Source organism: Hibiscus syriacus, unplaced genomic scaffold (genome assembly GCF_006381635.1).
Source record: "Hibiscus syriacus cultivar Baekdansim isolate YM2019G1 unplaced genomic scaffold, ASM638163v2 tig00110745_pilon, whole genome shotgun sequence".
Classification (NCBI taxonomy): Eukaryota; Viridiplantae; Streptophyta; class Magnoliopsida; order Malvales; family Malvaceae; genus Hibiscus; species Hibiscus syriacus.
Genome location: NW_024062847.1, coordinates 366,390 through 384,730, shown reverse-complemented (window position 1 = coordinate 384,730; position 18,341 = coordinate 366,390). Strand labels below are relative to the sequence as shown.

General features: G+C 33.3%; 1 protein-coding gene across 1 annotated transcript; it reads left to right on the top strand.

The window, feature by feature from the left end:
- The first annotated feature begins 11,233 nt into the window (after positions 1 to 11,233).
- Positions 11,234 to 11,525, top strand: LOC120139437. The gene has a single exon (XM_039154649.1). It carries the CDS (start codon positions 11,239 to 11,241, stop codon positions 11,503 to 11,505), a length of 267 nt encoding a protein of 88 aa, XP_039010580.1. The 5' UTR covers positions 11,234 to 11,238; the 3' UTR covers positions 11,506 to 11,525.
- Positions 11,526 to 18,341: the final 6,816 nt, after the last annotated feature.

Genomic DNA, 18,341 nt, shown 5'->3' with positions numbered 1-18,341 from the left:
TTTTTTATAGCCATCATCGCTTCTTCTTTGCTTGAAAACTCCATTCCTAAAGACAACTCACCATTATTTATTGATGAGTAATATCCATAGTCACCGAGATGAGGCATATCCGCAAATTCTAGCCCGTACATTGCACCATAATAAGCTTTATACATGTGTGCTAGAGGGTCAGTTTGTGCCACATTTGAGGGAACTTCATCTACATCATCGGAGTTGAATTGTGGTGATTCTGGGTGCCTAGTCTCAGCGCCATCCGCACCAGGCTCACGAAGCGGTTCTTTTGGGGGAGATGATGGTTCCTCCATGCTCTCCACATTTAGGTCAAAGAACCTACTACTTGCACGTCTTCCCTTGAACTAGAAGGCACATCGACATTGAGATCGAAAAAGCTCGTAGTCGAATGCCTCTCCCTGGAACTTGAAGCCATCGTGTCAAATGGAAACTGCATAGATTGTTGCGTCGATGGCATCTCCATATTAAGGTCAAATAAATTTGCAATGAATGCCTTCCCCTTGAGCTGGACGCGATATTGCCATACAGATTGTTCGTGGACCCACCTAGGTACATATCGTAAGGAGTTGCTCATGAATGTATCCCATTGAAGTTGATGTGACGACCCCATTATGACATTAAAATCATTACACATTACTGTAGTCGGTCTGTCAACTTGATCAACTTGTTCAGCCAGCCCATAGTGGGAGCTTAATGACTGACCCCGACTAGCACGCACTTGAAAAAACTTTGCATACATCTCAATATCGACGTCTCAATAATTACTTTGAGAATCAACCATCATTTCAACATCATCATTGTTCGATAGTTCGAACGCTGTATAAGTTAATGACAACAATGATGTTGGAAATCTGTACTGCAACGACGACATTCTTCTATTACTTCCAACATGAACCTTCCTCGAATTCTTCGTTATCAGCTCCTCAAGAGTTATGTTTCTCTTGAATGATATTTTAACACGCTCATTTGATACGAAAACAGCGACGGTTTCATCTTCTCGAATTTCTCCATCTTAATAAACAATATCTGAAAGTCGCGTCATTCTTAGAGTTTAAAAGTGCGACTATATTATATCTGAAAAAAAAAACAACTGAAACAAACCTAATTAAATAAATATTATATGAACGAAAATATAACACATTAAATTTTTACACATAAACGTATATAATTTAAATAATATAATTTTATATTATTACCTGCACCGCAAAAATATTTCAATGTATGCTCACGCTTTCCAATTTTACAAACACATAAATTAATTGAAAACAATTAGTATAATATTTTTTTTAAAATAATCATATATAATTATAAAAAAATATTATAACAAAATTACATTATAACGAAAGATCGAACGACTTGTAAATCAAATATAAGAGGATTATCGGGTGTTATTTACTGGTTTAAAGGATTGTTGTATTAATTTCTCGTTTGAGAGGGAATTGTGAGAGAGTTTACGGGGAGAGGACTATTTATAGCGGTGAGACGATACTTTAAAGCCGAGAAGTGCGGATAAATTATACAAGGCGCGGTTCCTGCATCGCGCCTTGCATTATGCATGTGTGATAATTGAAAGGCGCAGCCCCTGCCCCGTTCTATAGCCATACGTGGCTTAAGGTGTGCCTCAGGGGTCGCGCTTTAGCCACGTGTATCCAACTCAGCATAAGACGCGCTTTAAGGGGCACGCCTTATCCCACGTGACGCCAGATCAGCCTAAAACGCACTTCAGGAGGTGCGTTTTTCTACAAAAGATGTTAGATCAAAAAATATAGTCTGAACGGTGTATAACATGAGGAAAAAAAAAGAGTATAAGGTGATTTATAGGGAAAATAGCCTATTTTATGTGCATGTGAGGGGATATCTGTCAAATCCTTGCTGAGGAAGGGCGTTCGGTCCTGCCATTCTGCCATCAACGGTTTGATAGAGAGCAATCATGAGGAAGGGACCACTGGCGCGTGGTTCTTACTTGCGTCAGATTTGGGAGTGCGTGAACAGCGAAGAGACGCGTGTTTTCCACGTTTTCGAACAGGTGATGACTAGACTTTTGGAATGTTCCGCGGTGGGAAACGTTTCACAAACCCTTGGCTAGAGTCATCTGGACTGTTGATAGGAGAACGATCCAACGGACAGGATTTGGCTACGCATAGGAACTAGGATTTCATATTAGTTTCCTGGACTCTATTTAAGTTGGCTGATTTGTAATGTTTAATTTGGGTCAATTTCGGTCAAAGGTGGGCTTCCAAATGTATTGGGTATGGGTCGGTTGGGGTAATGGTGTTGTGTTGTAAATGAGTTTTTGTGTAATGGGTAATGGAAATGGGTGAAGCATGAATGTAATTATGAATTTGTTCGAGTTAAATGGGTTAATTGGTAATTGAATCTTTGGGCTAAAGTAAGATTAAATTAAGTTAATTTGAGCTTAAATTCCCCAACAAGCATCAATGTACACCAAACCCACCAGAGCTAATACTTTAAACACATCCAGTCCTCGAACTATTTTTCACCCATGCAATAAAAGTTGAATTAATTTGATGTCCATGCACGACCGACCTTCAAATTTCCCCTCAAATATTTTCAGTTCGATTTGATTAGTCGGATAAAATTAGGTTACGACACAGAGCGAAATCAATTATTGTAGTTCTTGGCTTCCCCAATTATCATCGAATTGAGACTATGTTTCTCTGGAGGAATCTAGCTTTGTTGGTACAAAACTGTCGACGTCGAAGTCTTGATAAATCACTTCTAGTTTGTCCAATTCTAATTTTCATGTAAGCAGTCTGGTGCAACCTTAGTTGCTACCCTTGTCTATGCTAGTCCCAACGCGGTAAAACTTAAAGTTCTTTGGGATCATCTCGGTCATATCATAGCCTCCATTATTTGTCCTTGGATTCTTTTATGTGATTTCAATGCCACCTTGCATGCTTCTGATTGGAAAAACTATGTTGTTTCTACTAGGCCATGCAAAACCTTCTAGAAGCTTATTTTTTATTACGGCCTCCGCGATCTCAGATTCCAAGGCCCAAAATTTACTTGGAATCACGAACATGCATATGCGAGGCTTGATCGTGTCGTTTGTAATTATTCTTGGATGAGCAATTCCCCACTTCTCTTGTTCACCATATTTTGAGAGTTTGTTCAAACCATAGGCCTATCCTTCTCTGTTTTGATCAAACTTCCATGCATCGCAACACTCGCCTTTTCAGTTACTTCTCTGGTTGAATCTCACGGTTATTTTGAAAGGATGGTCATTAACAATTGGAAGTCGGCTTCTACTCTCTTTGAAATGTGGACACTTGGAAAAGATTGTCTTTGGATAAATTGGCACTAAAAAACGCATGATTATGACTCGACTAAGAGGGGTTCAAAAAGCGCTTGAAAGAAGACCATATGAATCTTTTCGTAAGATTGAATTTGAATTACAAATTGCTCTGGAATCATTACGCAATCAAGAGGAGCTTACGTGGAAGCATAAATCTCATTTGGATTGGATTGAGTATGGAGATAGAAATACCAAATACTTCCACCAGAAAGCGAGACATTGTAAAGCCAAAAATTTTATCTCCTCCCTCAATCTTGTCAATAATGAATGGTGCCAAGATGATGCATTTCTAAAAAATGAAGCTGTTAATTTTTTTCGGGAACTTTATACCGATTCTAAGGTTAATAGTTCTCCATTTCCTCTATCTAGTCACTTACATGGCTCCCTTAAAATCTTCCAGTCCCGATGGATTCCATGCTGAGTTCTTCAAAAAACGTAGCACATAGTGGGTTCTGAAGTTTGTCGCATGGTCAATCTGTCTTTAGTGGTGGTCAAATTGAAGATAGCCTTAGCTGCACTACTGTTATGCTCATCCCGAAGATCTAGATCCCGTAAACTATGTCGTATTTTTGACCAATCAACTTATGCTTTATCTTATATAAGCTAATCACTAAAATCATCGTTAGATGGCTCAAGCCTATTATCTCATATCTCATTCATCCTGCTTAGAAAAGTTTTGTTGCCAAAAGATCGATTACTGAAATATCATCCTCAACCAAGAAATCGTTTACTCCATGTGTAGGAAAAAAAATCAAGGGTGGATTGTGATCAAAGTTGATCTTGAGAAACCGTTTGACAGAGTTAAATGGGACTTCATCCATGATACCCTCCTCGATGTTGGCTTCACTGTATTGTTTATCCAGATCATCGTGCGATTCATCACCTCTTCTACAACGCAAGTTTAGTGGAATGGCTCACTTACGACCCCTTTTTGTCTTGTGAGGGGCCTCTGCCAAGGTGATCTCTTTCGCCTTACCTTTTTGTTCTCGTCATAAAAAGACTTGGTCATCGAATTCACAACTTGGTTTCATCTGCGTCTTGGAAAACCTTTATCTTGCCCACAATTGTCTTTCGTTATCTCACTAATATTTTGCAGACGATTTCACCCTCTATGGTAAATAATCCTATGTATATTGCTACAACATTTAATGCAAGTACACGTGTCGTATATCAAGTAATAAAGTGCATACAGTGTATAGAATTTCGAACCCACAGAGAGCAAGGAATTACAACTTAGAATCGCTCACTTCAAAGATAAAGAGAGGAATGTTGTGATTGGTTTGTAATAGATATAGTAAAAATATTAAAAATAGGATATAAATATCATGTAAAGTAGTAGCAATCATAGAGTAAAATGACCACATGACCAATTAATGTTGTTGTCATTTTGCAGTTAATAGCATGATTATGTTGTGACAATACGATTATGCAACATGCAATGATTAACACATTAATCTCCTTTCAAAGATTAAACACTTAACCAATGAAAATCAATTTTCACCAATTTCATTAATCAAGTAATTAACAAAGCATGACAATCAGTAACATACATCTCAGTATGCTTAAACTCACTTTCAAAAATACTGATGTTGTACATAAGTAGCATGCAACCTCAATGATTTCATTTCTAAAAATAACCAAAATTGACATACATAAATATATTTCTATTTTTAAAAATATCAAATGAAGTACTAGAACATAAAAGTATCGTTTTAGGCAAAGATCATAAATAAACATTTCATCAAACACCTTATGTTCGAATCCAAATAACACCATAAAAATAAATCATTCAAACTTAAAAATGTTCTTCCCTCTTTCAAGCAAAAGCATTATAGAAAGTTTGAACCCCAAATGGTCACCGTTGCTATGATGGCTTTGTTACTCCAACTGCTGCTACACTCATCGGTAAATTGAAACCTCCATGGTAGTGGAGGAAAGAAGAAGATAAATGGAGATGAAGAAAGGTTGAAGAATGGTATAAAAAGTGTGAAGGAATGCCTTATTTATAATCCCCAAAAGTCAAAGCAAGCACCAATAGGAAAAATATGATTTTTTCTATATTTTCAGCCATTTTACAATTGTATTAGACAGTTGTCCGATTCCAAAATTTTCTTATAATTGTCTGTTAAGTTACTAGTTACTGCAGTATTAGCATGACAATCCAATACAACATCAGTGCATAGTAATGTCTACAATATTAATAATGTTACAACATCCACGTACCGAGTTACAATATAGTATCATAAAATAACCCAAAAGATATAAACTCACTCCCAATGTGCAAATGAAGTAAAATGTGATAAAATAAATATAAAATGATCTTAATATGATCCTAATAATGCTAAAGTTCAAGCTTAACATAGGTAAAAAGATCCTAAAAGATAACTCTTTTAGAGAGTTATTACACCCCCAAACTTAAGTGTTTGCTTGTCCTCAAGCAAAAACAATCATGAAATGTAACTACTTCTAAACAATAATGTTGCACAATAATACAACCAAAACAAATCAGATTTTTGATTTTTCCTCTTTTTTAGCTCTCAAACTTTTCATTGCTGCCACAGAAGTGATATCATCAAATGATCTCTAATTAGGGAATGCAATGTCAACTTTATTAAAATCAGAATTCGTAGAATTGTGCAAGTAAGGTGTATTCAATCAATACTTAGCTCTTACTTAAATTAAAAAAATGTCCATACTCACTTATTAGATTTCAATGTTGTAACAACCCTCCTAATCTATAACTAATGCTAGAGTTAGTTGCAGGCCACTCCAGTTTATCACTACTATTATTTAGTTTAACTACTCATCACAACTATTTTCTAGTACTTGAGCATTAAGATGTTGTAAAAAACGAACCCCTTAGCCTTTTATCTAGAGTCATCCTGTTAAGACTTTCATTCACTCATACTATTTAAGACTATCTTTCCTATATAGAATTCATTATACATACTAGAATTGCCATAGCAGCAGAGTGCCCTAAAGCTAAAAGTTGTCATGATCAATTTATTCAGCTAGATCCAATTTGACACTTCTAGGAATTATCATTTTTTTGAAAGATTGTATATCATCTAATAAAGATGTGATATTTAAAGTTCAACAATTTCTAATTTCTATAAGTATTGAAACATAAACCTATTGTTTAAAAGAGTTTTTATGGATCCTAATCCTAACAAGTATCTAAAATATTCTCATGACATTTCTCAGCTAAGTGTTCATCAACAAGCATTATCCAAAATTCATAAAAAAAAACTTCATTAATCTAGTAGCATGATGCATGCAACGTTATATATACAATATCCTAAATGCTCTAAATAATATGAACAACAGTGTATGCATCAAACAAGCAAATATAATATGAAAAATGTAAATATGAACATCATAAATGAATGAACACAATATAAACAACACAAATGACAACACACCCCAAACCTAAATGTGCATTATCCTCAATTCATGCAACAAGAACCAATAAAAATGTGAATAAAAGTAAATGAGAGAAGGTAAACAATACTCCCTTAGCGAGTCTTTCTTGGGCTAGAAAAAAATGGGTGGATCTTCTAAGCTGATATTTTCTCTTTCAACTACATTTTTTCTTCTTGCTGGTAAATGATGGTACAACAATGAATTTCTGTAATTCTAGTTGATGTTGTGAAGTAAAGATAGTATGTGTTGGTTGATGGTGCGATGATCAATATGGAAACATGGCCTGAAAATAAAAGAAAATAAAACTAATAAAATAACAAAATATAAAAAAATAAAATAAAATAAAAATATAAACAAGTCGGGTTTGAGTTCATAGAACTAAATTGAAGCAATATTTTTTTGGTATATTGCAACCATAATGTTTCATCCTATGCCCATTAAACAAGCTCAAATATTCATCCAAGTGCTCTTGCTTTGTTCCATCAATAATGCCAGTAACATAACATTCAACATTGTCATCGCATTGCAAAATATTGAATGTAATTTTCTGGTCATTTAAACGCATTGTGAGTTCTCCCTTGTTGACATCAACTAGTGTTCGTGTCTAGCCAATATTATTGGCACATCCTTCTCGACTACATAATCCAAAACAATGAAGTTTGTTGGAAAGATGAATTTGTCCACTTATACTAGCACGTTGCCTATTTTACCTTCAGGGTGGCCAATGGATTGGTCAACAAATTGTAATGTAACAGTTGTGGGTATTGCTTCAATCCCAAATTTCTTGAAAATAGAGAAAGACATTAGGTTAATTTTGGAACCTAAATCACACAATGCTCTAGCAATGTATTGATTTACAATAATGCAAAGAATAGTAAATCTCCCTAGATCCCTTAACTTTGGTGGCAATCTTCTCGTGACCATGGCTCTACACCCTTTAGTGACTTTAGTGGTTTCAAACTCACCAATTCTACGTTTCTTGGAAACCACTTCTTTCATGAATTTGACATAATTCGACATTTGTTCAATGGGGTCAATCAAAAAGAAGTTGATCCTTAATTGCCTCAGTACATCAAGAGACTTCTTGGATTGGTAGTCCTCCTTGGTGTTTTGAAATCGTTGAGGGAATGGAGGTGGTGGCCTTTCTTTAGGCTACAGTGGAAACTTTGGTGGCATCTCGGGGGGGGGGGGGAATGTTATTGGCATTGATAGTGGCAATGACTTAGAATTACTACACTAGCCAACATCTTTTATCGCGACATCAAATGTTGGTGACTCCATCACATTTTTCGGTTATTTGCCTTTAGGTTATGGTTTAGGCTTTTCATCCATTTTCTTTTTATGCTCATCATTTTCTCAAGTTTGAGTCCACTTCTTGTCGTGACAACTTTCAATGTTAGTTACAAGTAATTTCACTTTTACTTGGTAATACTCGTTGTTCGTTGTTAAAAGTATTCACCAATTGCCCACTTGATTTTCCAATGCTCTTAGTGATATTGACTTGCTTTGGATCAAAGCCTTATTCTTTTGATTGTTATGGTTGCGCTGTTTGATAATGCGTCTGTTGATATGGCAGCATCGATTGTTACTATGCATACTATTGTCGCGACTGATGTTGTGGTTATGTATTCTCAAAATATGGATTCAATGCTTCACTAGGGTTGGCTACATTCTAATTTCCCCATGATAGATCAAAATGATTCTCGAAGTTTGGATTATAGGTGTTCTCATAAGTGTAGGCATTGTCATTCCAATTGTAATTCTCATAAAATATATGGAATCAGGATTTTGAGAACATTGCTTAAAATTATGATTTTCATTACAATAAATAGAACTAATAATGGATGTTGATTTAACTTCGTACTTACCTTAAGGTCGTTGCATCTTCATCACCATCTCAGATAATGTTGTAACCTGTGAGGCCATATTTTTTATAGTTTTATCGTCCACTACTGTAGCATATCGTCTACCCGACATAATCCTTGTGTTATAATTTTGGTATTCATTGTTGCAGATCCTTTCAAGGATGTCATAGGCTTCGTTGTAAGACTAGTTAAGCAATGCTCCATTGAAAAGGCATCTACAACCATCCTTGTTTGCATGTTAATACTATTATATAATATTTCTATTTGTGTCCAATGTTGGAAACCATGCATAGGGTATTTGTGCAAAAGAAAAATTAAATCACTCCAAAGCTTCATACAAATTTTCATTCTTTAATTGCTTGAAAGATGCCATATTATTCCTCATTCTCGCATTAATGTTGGGAGGATTAAATCATAGCAAAACATTTTGGGCAAGCTCATTCCATGATGTTATAGCTACCTCCAGGCAACAACGAGTTAAGCCACACATTGGTTTTGTTACGAAGAGAGTATGAAAATAATTTCAACTTCAAAGTTTCCCAAGAACTCCTTGTTGAACAAATGAATCACATACTTCCATGAATGCTCGTAATTGTACTCTAGGATCCTTGGTGAATGAACCAATATACGGCCTCATGCACTGCAATATTTGGAATATTACAGGCTTTAACTCGAAGTGGGTAGCATGAATGGCAGGTCAAACGATGCCAGGATTTAGATTGTCTAAGGTCGGTACAACATGCTCTCTGATTGGCCTATTTCGATTATCGTATCGATAATCACCAACGAGAAATTAAACAAGATCGTATCGATAACGTGTTATAAAATAAAATGAACGAAGCAAGAAAAAGAACATGAAAATAATATGAAAATAAGAAGAGAAATCTATATGATAATTATTTTTTAAATATAAATTGTATTCAATATTTTACTTAAACGTTATATTTAAAAACATAAAGAACGGATATCATATAAAACTCAAATTCCAATAGATATTAAGAGTATATTTTTAAAAAGTGCTATAGTGACCCTTTAGTTTTAAGTTGAAAAATTAATTAAATTTTATTTTAATTGATATTATTATTTTTGTAATATATAAAAAGGTAACTTTCTTTATAATTATTTTTTTCTCTTAATTTATGAGTTAAAAAAATAAGATGATTTAAGTGTTGTAATTACCTTTCAACGTATTGTTGGTGCCGGCAAAGATGGAGTTTTAGTTTTTTTTTTAGTTAGATTATCCCAATTGCAAATATAGAAAACTAAAGCTAAGAGAAACCTGGATATTTATGAATGTGGTGCACTAAAAGAAAGATAGAAACAAACTCGGTGAAAATAATAATTTAGATAAGGGTGAATTACAAATTTGATAACTGAACTTTCATATGATTCATATTTTACTCATCGTACTTTCAAAATTTTCATTTTGCTCACTCAACTTTATAAATTGAGATTTTTTGTCAATATGCCGTTAAACTTCTCACATCGTTATGACATGGCCTAGAAAAATAGTTTTTAATCATTAAAAGCCATGGATGCTATGACGTGGCTTAGGGTAAATTACAAATTTGATAAATAAACTTTCAAATGATTCATATTTTACTCACTGTACTTTTAAAAATTTCAATTTTGATCACTCTGTCGTTAAACTTCTCATCATCAACGATCGTCCACCGCTGCCCTCATCGCTGAATCCATCTTCGGCCAGCGGTGGCTCACACCTCCACCTCCAACAACACCAGGTCGCCTCCCGATCAAAGCCCTTCCCATCACCGTTGATGAAATCATGTCGTTCATCGTAAAATCATAGGAAATCATTTGATGGCTCGTCGTTGATCTTAGCCTTCATCGAACGGTGACCGTCACCACCAATACTAGTGTGTGTGTCAGGCCACTGCGATCAAAACCCTGGTGGTTGATCGTCAAGGCTCTGTGCCATTCGTCAGAGAAAAACCGTCGATGGTTTGTCAGGAAACCAAAGCTTCCCATCGGTTTTCATTGATTTTCGGGCACCCCAGCCGCCCGTTCGTCTCACCTCAACCACCTCTGACGTCCTCTCCTATTTTCGACCAAAACCCAATCGTTTTCATGTCACTTCCTCTGTCGACAATTTTTTTGTCTAACCCGGGTATAGCGACAAAAAAACTCAATCTATAAAGTTGTGTGAGCAAATTGAAAATTTTGAGAGTACGGTGAGTAAAATATGAATTAAATGAAAGTTCAGTTATCAAATTTGTAATTTAACCTTACTTTTTTTGTAGGACATAAAATGACGTCGTTGTTGTAGAGATTGCCATGTCATAACACCGTTAGCTATTTAACAGTTGAATGACCAAAACAAGAGCAATTTAAAAGTTGAGTGAGAAAATTAAAATTTTTAAAAGTACGGTGAGTAAAATAAGAATCGCATGAAAGTTCAGTTATCGAATTTGTAATTTACCCTTTAGATAATCTTTTTTTCCACATACAATAAAGTGGAGAATGTCATGTGTTCCGCCACGTGCAAAGTTGCACTTCACGACCAATAAACACGTGGCATCGAAGCAGCAAGCTGGAAATTGTTAAATATAAGCTCTCTATAAAAATAACCCATGGAATAATCTAAAAAAAGCAGAAGTGAAAATGGAGAAGAAGCAAGAAGACGTGGATAAGAAGGCAGAGAAGAAAGAAAGCTTGGAGGGGCTGCCAATAGAGGATAGCCCTTACTTGAAGTACAAGGACTTGGACGATTACAAGCGTCAAGGATATGGAACCCAGGGCCACCAACAACCGGAGCCTGGCCACGGTGCTGCTGGCTCTACCGACGCCCCCACTCTTTCCGGTGCTGATTCCTCCTCTGAGCGCCCGTCACATGCTTCGGATACCATTAAGCGTCAAGGGGTCCCTTGAATTTACAACGAGGATTTGGCATAGGAAATAGCTTCTACTTTAACTAATTTTGTTTGTTTAGGGTTCAATCAAATAATATTTACCTGTTGATTTGATATCTCCTCACTCAAATAAAATTTGAGTTATATTTTATCTTATATATTGAATATATTTTATCTCTTTTGTGGACCCTTGTTTTCTCTTCCTTTTGCCGGGTTCTACCTCTTTCGATGCTGCGTTTTCTCGGGAATTTTCTCATCTATGGTCTCTAGAACAATATGTTTCTGCGTTTGGTGTGTTTTCACGTTTTCTATTTCTCTTTCCTCTTTAAGTAAGTTTAAGTTTTCTGCGTTTGGTGTGTTTTAAGGCAAGCATCGGTTTGCCTTCTTTTGTTTTTGAACAGCATGTACTTTTATTTTATTGTCTAATAAAATTCCCCCACGGCAGATTATATCAAAAAAAATGTTGAAGATAATTTATCTTGTCATAAACTATAGCGTAAAAATATTCTTATACTGTTAATTATTTTTAAATTAATATATATATATATATTAATTAAAAAAAATATATATATATGTTAAGACTAATATAGATGTGTTAAATTACATCACACTAGTGATTTTTATTGGTTTAATTTAACGAAATGCGCAAATTTTCAAAATATACAAGGACTGAATATCACATTTGACTTATCGAGGGTTTGGTTTTAAACGAGACTCGAGTACGTGAGCTTAGGGCTCAATACGTGAGCTTAGTGACATACGCAGACTTTTTAGTATAATTGTATTTGGAAGTTATTTTTAGTTTAAATTTTAGTTAAACAAAGCTTTTATCCCTTATTTTTAAATTTAAATATTTAATAGATACATGAATGAAGTTGTAACATTCCTAGTGGCGAATTTAGAAAATTTTGTAGGCCGAATTAATATAAACATAATAATTTTTTTATCTAAAATAATATATATATATATATATATATATATATATATATTGATTGAATCTATAAAAAGTATATTAATTGGACTAATATAATTTTCTTAACATAATTCATACATGTTTTTTATTTAGGGTAAACTAATTATTTGATCACCATATATATTACTTAATTTATGTTCTGGTCACTGTTTTTTTTTCAAAATCATAGTCAATTTTACGACTTAGTTCTATTTTGATCATCTACGGTTAAAAACATTAAGAATGAAATTAATATGATATTTTTTTAATTATTTTTCAATCATGATGAACATAGTGTTCAAAATAAAATCAAGTATGATTTAAAATAAATAATAGTTGAGTTAGAAATTAAAAAATAAATGTTTGACTGAAAAATAATCTACCCTTTTCGGGCATGGGGGCATGTCCTAGGTAGTCCTAGGCTTAGATACACCCCTTCCTTTCTCAAATATAAGTCTTAACTAATTAAAACACTTTTTATTCGAAAATCGTTAAAATGTTGTTTCTTTTAAAATCTATAAAATAATATTTAATATCAAAACTAATTAATAGTGTAAGACTAAAATAAAATGATTTAGCATCAAATCAAATCCGATTTTATGCAGCAACTTGACAGTTCAATATTGTTTATTATAAAAATTGAAACTGCCTAAAAACTGTCTAATTTAAAAATTGTCTTTACTCTAATAAAATATAACTTCATTAAAACATATATTAGAATTCATAATTTTAACTATATATTTTGCTCACTAAAATCCTTTGATATAAATTTCCACGACTCTTTTAAACCTTTTAATCATATCATAGCTTTTCTGATTAATCTTAAAAATATGATTATATTAATAATTTACGACATTTCTTATTCCTATATATGCCAGCTAGAAAATCAAAATACAGTAGGATGTCATTACTGATACATGAAATTATTCTTTAATGATTGATGTCATACCCAGTTCCTTACTCCGCTTGTTCTCTTTTACCTAAGCGTGAAAATATTGCACGTTAAGTACACACTTAGTGATGCATTATAAATAAAATAAAACATTTCGATATAAAAATATTGCATAAATCATTTTATCGAAAAATGCCTTGTAATAATACAATAACACATAATTAGACTTAATAAAGTAGTTCTTTCATCAGTAATCTGTAAAAACAATAGTTGTCACATAATTAGAATTAAAATTCATTTAATTAGAAATTACCTATTTATCATTACTAAATCATGATAATTACCACCATGTCATTATCATGACATCATTCCTTATATCACCATAACAAATATCAACTAATATTTTATTAGTTTCTATCTTGGCCCTTGCACTTTACCAAAAATTTTAAACTAATCACTTTAATCAAACGGTCCCAATTTAACATGAAAAAATCAACTTAAATCCAATGATCTATGTTAAATTCTACCATTTAAAAATAAGAAAAATAATATTAACCCTATAATATCATCCTTCAAAATGTCCTAATTTTCTGATTCAATCCGATTATTCGAATATTTTACTGAATTCATCGCTTCATAGCTTTTTATACAAACTCCGGATCAAAAATTTGAATTTCATAGAAACTCCAATTTTAGTGATGAGATAAAATTTATTTTTGGGAAAATTATCACTTTGGCCCCTAAAATTTTCCCAAGTTTCTACTTTTGCCAATAAACTTTCAAATTTTACATTTTGATCACTTTCCAAAATTTTAGGGTATTACAGAAGTGACCTAGGTCATAAAGTAATTGTTGTTATTTCTTAAGGTCATGAGTTCGGGTACCAAAAATACCAGGAGTGTAAGCGTTCAATGACAAATAGTTGATAGTAATCTTTGAGATACTATCTTGTATTTACCTTAGATAAATAAAAAATATATTTAATAGATTATTGTTCGTTTGATATAAAACTATTTTATCTCCCTTGACATTTAATTCTGACTCCGTCTTTGGATATAAGAGTATTTTGTTGGCCTTAATGACATGGGCATACTAGATGTAGACCATAGTTGCATGAGCATAGAATATAATATGTATGACCTTAGTGGCGAATACTTTTTGAGTATACTAGATGTTGACCATAGTAGCATGAGCATAGAATATAATATGTATGACATTAGTGGCGAATACTTTTATACATACCCAATATATTATATTGAATTGTAATTATAGTGGCACAAGACTATTATAAAATGATGCGATTTTAGTGATGCGATTTCAGTGGCGATTAGAAAATAATATGAACACTTGATGCCATATATGTGATGTTATACTTATGCGACCTTAGTAATGATATTAATAATGCACACATACAATAAATACTATTACGGTGTTTTTTTGTTACACAAAAGGTTTAAGTCAAAGACGACTCCCCCGATCTATGACCAGGACATACTTAAGACCCAATTGAGATTTACATATGAATTTATAGATTGTCCACTAAGATTGACAGTAGTAGGATTGACTTGGCCTTACAAGCTCAAATTCTTGAACCCCAACCACTTGTGCCAACACTCATTGGCATATACTATTACGGTTTTAGTGACGCTATCAATGGATATTTTCAGATTATTATATATTTATAGTCGATATTAAATAAGATCGAGAGATGACATGATAAATATATATATATATATAGATATATATATATATATATATATATATATATATATAAAGATGAGATTGAGGGATGACATGATATATATATATTGTTGACTTTGACGATAATAGTTTATGATTGGGCTCTTAATTGCAAACTAAGAAAGTACGACACTTGTGTCGTGAAAATTTAAGAATTAAAATATTTAATTCATATTATTATTTCAAATTTATTAGTATAATTTTAAGAAAATATTTATATAAATAAGAGATTTATTTATTAGAAATATCAAAAAATGGCTTCTAAGTGCTTTAAGACAACTCTTTTCTAATATTAAGAAAAAATAAATATTAATAAAATTTATCTAAAATAAAAAATTATATAATTTAAAAAGTAAGATATTTATTATTTAAAAATATCAGAAAATGGACATCCAATTGCTTTAAGACTGCCCTTTCTTAATATTTGAAAAATAAATATATATTAAAATATAATAACTTTTCTTAAAGTCATTTATAAAATTAAATTTATAAATGGGATTAAAAAATAAATAAATAATTTATTATTATATATATATTTAAAAAAAATATAATAATAATAATTAATATATTGAAAATAAACACTAAAACTAAAATATAACTAACAGTGACTAACATAAATAAAATTAAAACTATATTTAAAATATAAAGTAATAAAACTTGTAATGAAAATATTAAAATCAATGACTAAATTATAATATATTAAAATTAAATATCTAATTAGTAATTAATTTAAAAATACAGTGGCTAAACATGTTATATTACCTATTTGTTATTGTAGTGACTAAAATAAATATATATCGAATTCAAATATTAAATTAAGACTAATTAAAACTTGATGTTCGTGATTAAAATATAACATATTAAAATTAAAAGCTCTAATTAAAATATATTGAAAACTAAGTATTTATAGTGTAATTTAACCATATATATTTATTCACGATTAAAATAAAAGTCTAAAATTATGAGGGCTAAATTTGCTATTTATCCTATAATACATGTATATACTGGTATTGACTAAAACCAATAAATTAAAATTCGGGAACAAATTAAAATTCTCGAAAACTTAATTTAGTGACTAAAATAGAAGTCTACAAAACTTGGGGGATAACGCGTATGGTTTTCTCATACGGGAAATTACACAGAGGCCCTCACCAAAACGACATTTTGGTGAGGGTATAAAAACCCTTTAATCAGCCTTAACCCCTTCATCCTTCTCATTTTTTCTTTTTCTTTCTCTCTAGAAACCGAGAGAGAAAGTTTTCTCTGGCTTTTCTCTAGCTTCCCTCACCGGAGGGAAGCCCAGCAACCGCCTACCACCATGCTCCGGTGGTGATCACCGCCGCCGGCCACCATACACGGTGGTCGGATTTTACATAAAGACCCTAAAATGATACCTTGACCCCCTCTAAGGCCGATTTCGGCCTTAGTTTGCCCTAAAAAAACTCCAGATCGGAGTAGATCTAGAGAAATACCTTCGGGTATTTCGAAGAATAAAAGTCCATTAAAATTATGAGGGCTAAATTTGCTATTTATCCTATAATACATGTATATACTGGTATTGACTAAAACCCAAAAATAAATTCGGGAACAAATTAAAATTCTCGAAAACTTAATTTAGTGACTAAAATAAAGTCTACAAAACTTGGGGATAACGCGTATGGTTTTCTCATACGGAAATTACAGAGGCCCTCACCAAAACGACATTTTGGTGAGGGTAAAAACCCTTTAATCAGCCTTAACCCCTTCATCCTTCTCATTTTTTCTTTTTCTTTCTCTCTAGAAACCGAGAGAGAAAGTTTTCTCTGGCTTTTCTCTAGCTTCCCTCACCGGAGGGAAGCCCAGCAACCGCCTACCACCATGCTCCGGTGGTGATCACCGCCGCCGGCCACCATACACGGTGGTCGGATTTTACATAAAGACCCTAAAATGATACCTTGACCCCCTCTAAGGCCGATTTCGGCCTTAGTTTACCCTAAAAAAACTCCAGATCGGAGTAGATCTAGAGAAATACCTTCGGGTATTTCGAAGGTTTCGTCAGCGTGTAACGTCTCTGATCAACGCGTGGTTTCCTCGGTAAGCTTTTTCTCATTTCTTTCTTTCTGTTTTGTGGATTTGGTGGTTGCTGTGTTTTTATTTTTATTTTTTTGTATAGCTCTCAGGTTCTTGCTGTTTTTTTTCGTTTCGCAGGTTCGGTGGCTTTTATAGCGAGCCCCGAGCCTCCTTCGGACCGGGTAATATGGAGGTTTTTTTGGTGAGTCACCAAACTATTATGGTGACTCACCTTGTAGCTTGCGACATGGGCGACTGTGTTGGGATCTCTGGAAGTTTCTGTTGAAGCCGTGGCAGTATGACAGCAGATGTCGAGGCGGTGGCAGCGGCTGGCTGACGAACGGCAGCCATGTGGCCCTAGGGTATCATAACCCTAGGGTTTCTGCTGGGATCATCTGGACCTTTGGATCTAAGTCATATCCAACGGCTGGTAAGGAGAGCGGCGTGGGATGAAGATGAAAACCCTAATCTAGTTTAGGGTTCTACTATTGGGCCAGAACTGGGTCGGGTCTTTAATTGGATTGGGTTTCGGGATTTGTAATTAGGTCATGTAATCTGGACCTGTTTGTAATATAATAATAATAATAATAATAATAAATAATATAATAATAATAGTATAATAATAATATTAAAAACAAATGGATAAAAAATTAGTATCTTCAGCTACCTCTCTTTGCTCATTCTTGTAGTAACAAGAATAGGGCAAAGACGAAAAGATAATAATTTTTTTTATCCATTTGACTTCACTTGATTATGATGGCAATGTTGAACAAATTCTTCTTTGGGATTAGTTTTTCTCATTATGAACTTTTCCACTAAGGATGATAATTTATCTCATTCTATGATGTAACCTAGCAAAAAAAATTGAACAAATTCTTCTTATTATGAACTTCTTCTTCTTTTTCAGATGATTTCTTCTCATTATGAATTCCTTTTGGAAATGATGATCTTCAAAAGAAGGGTTGTTAATTTGGCTTTATGACTTAAGACAAGGTTGAACAAGTTCTTCTCATTATGAACTTTTCCTTCCTTCTTCAGATGAGTTCTTCTCATTATGAATTTTCTCTGGAAATGTTGATCCATAGAGTGATGAATTCGAGCAAAAGGTTGAACAAGTTCTTCTCATTATGAACTTTCTCTGGAAATGTTGATCCATCGAGTGATGAATTCGAGCAAAAGGTTGAACATGTTCTTCTCATTATGAACTTTTTCTTCCTTCTTC

Coding starts and splice junctions, on each gene's coding strand:
- LOC120139437 (XM_039154649.1), top strand. CDS start 11,239: ATGGAGAAGAAGCAAGAAGACGTGGATAAGAAGGCAGAGAAGAAAGAA.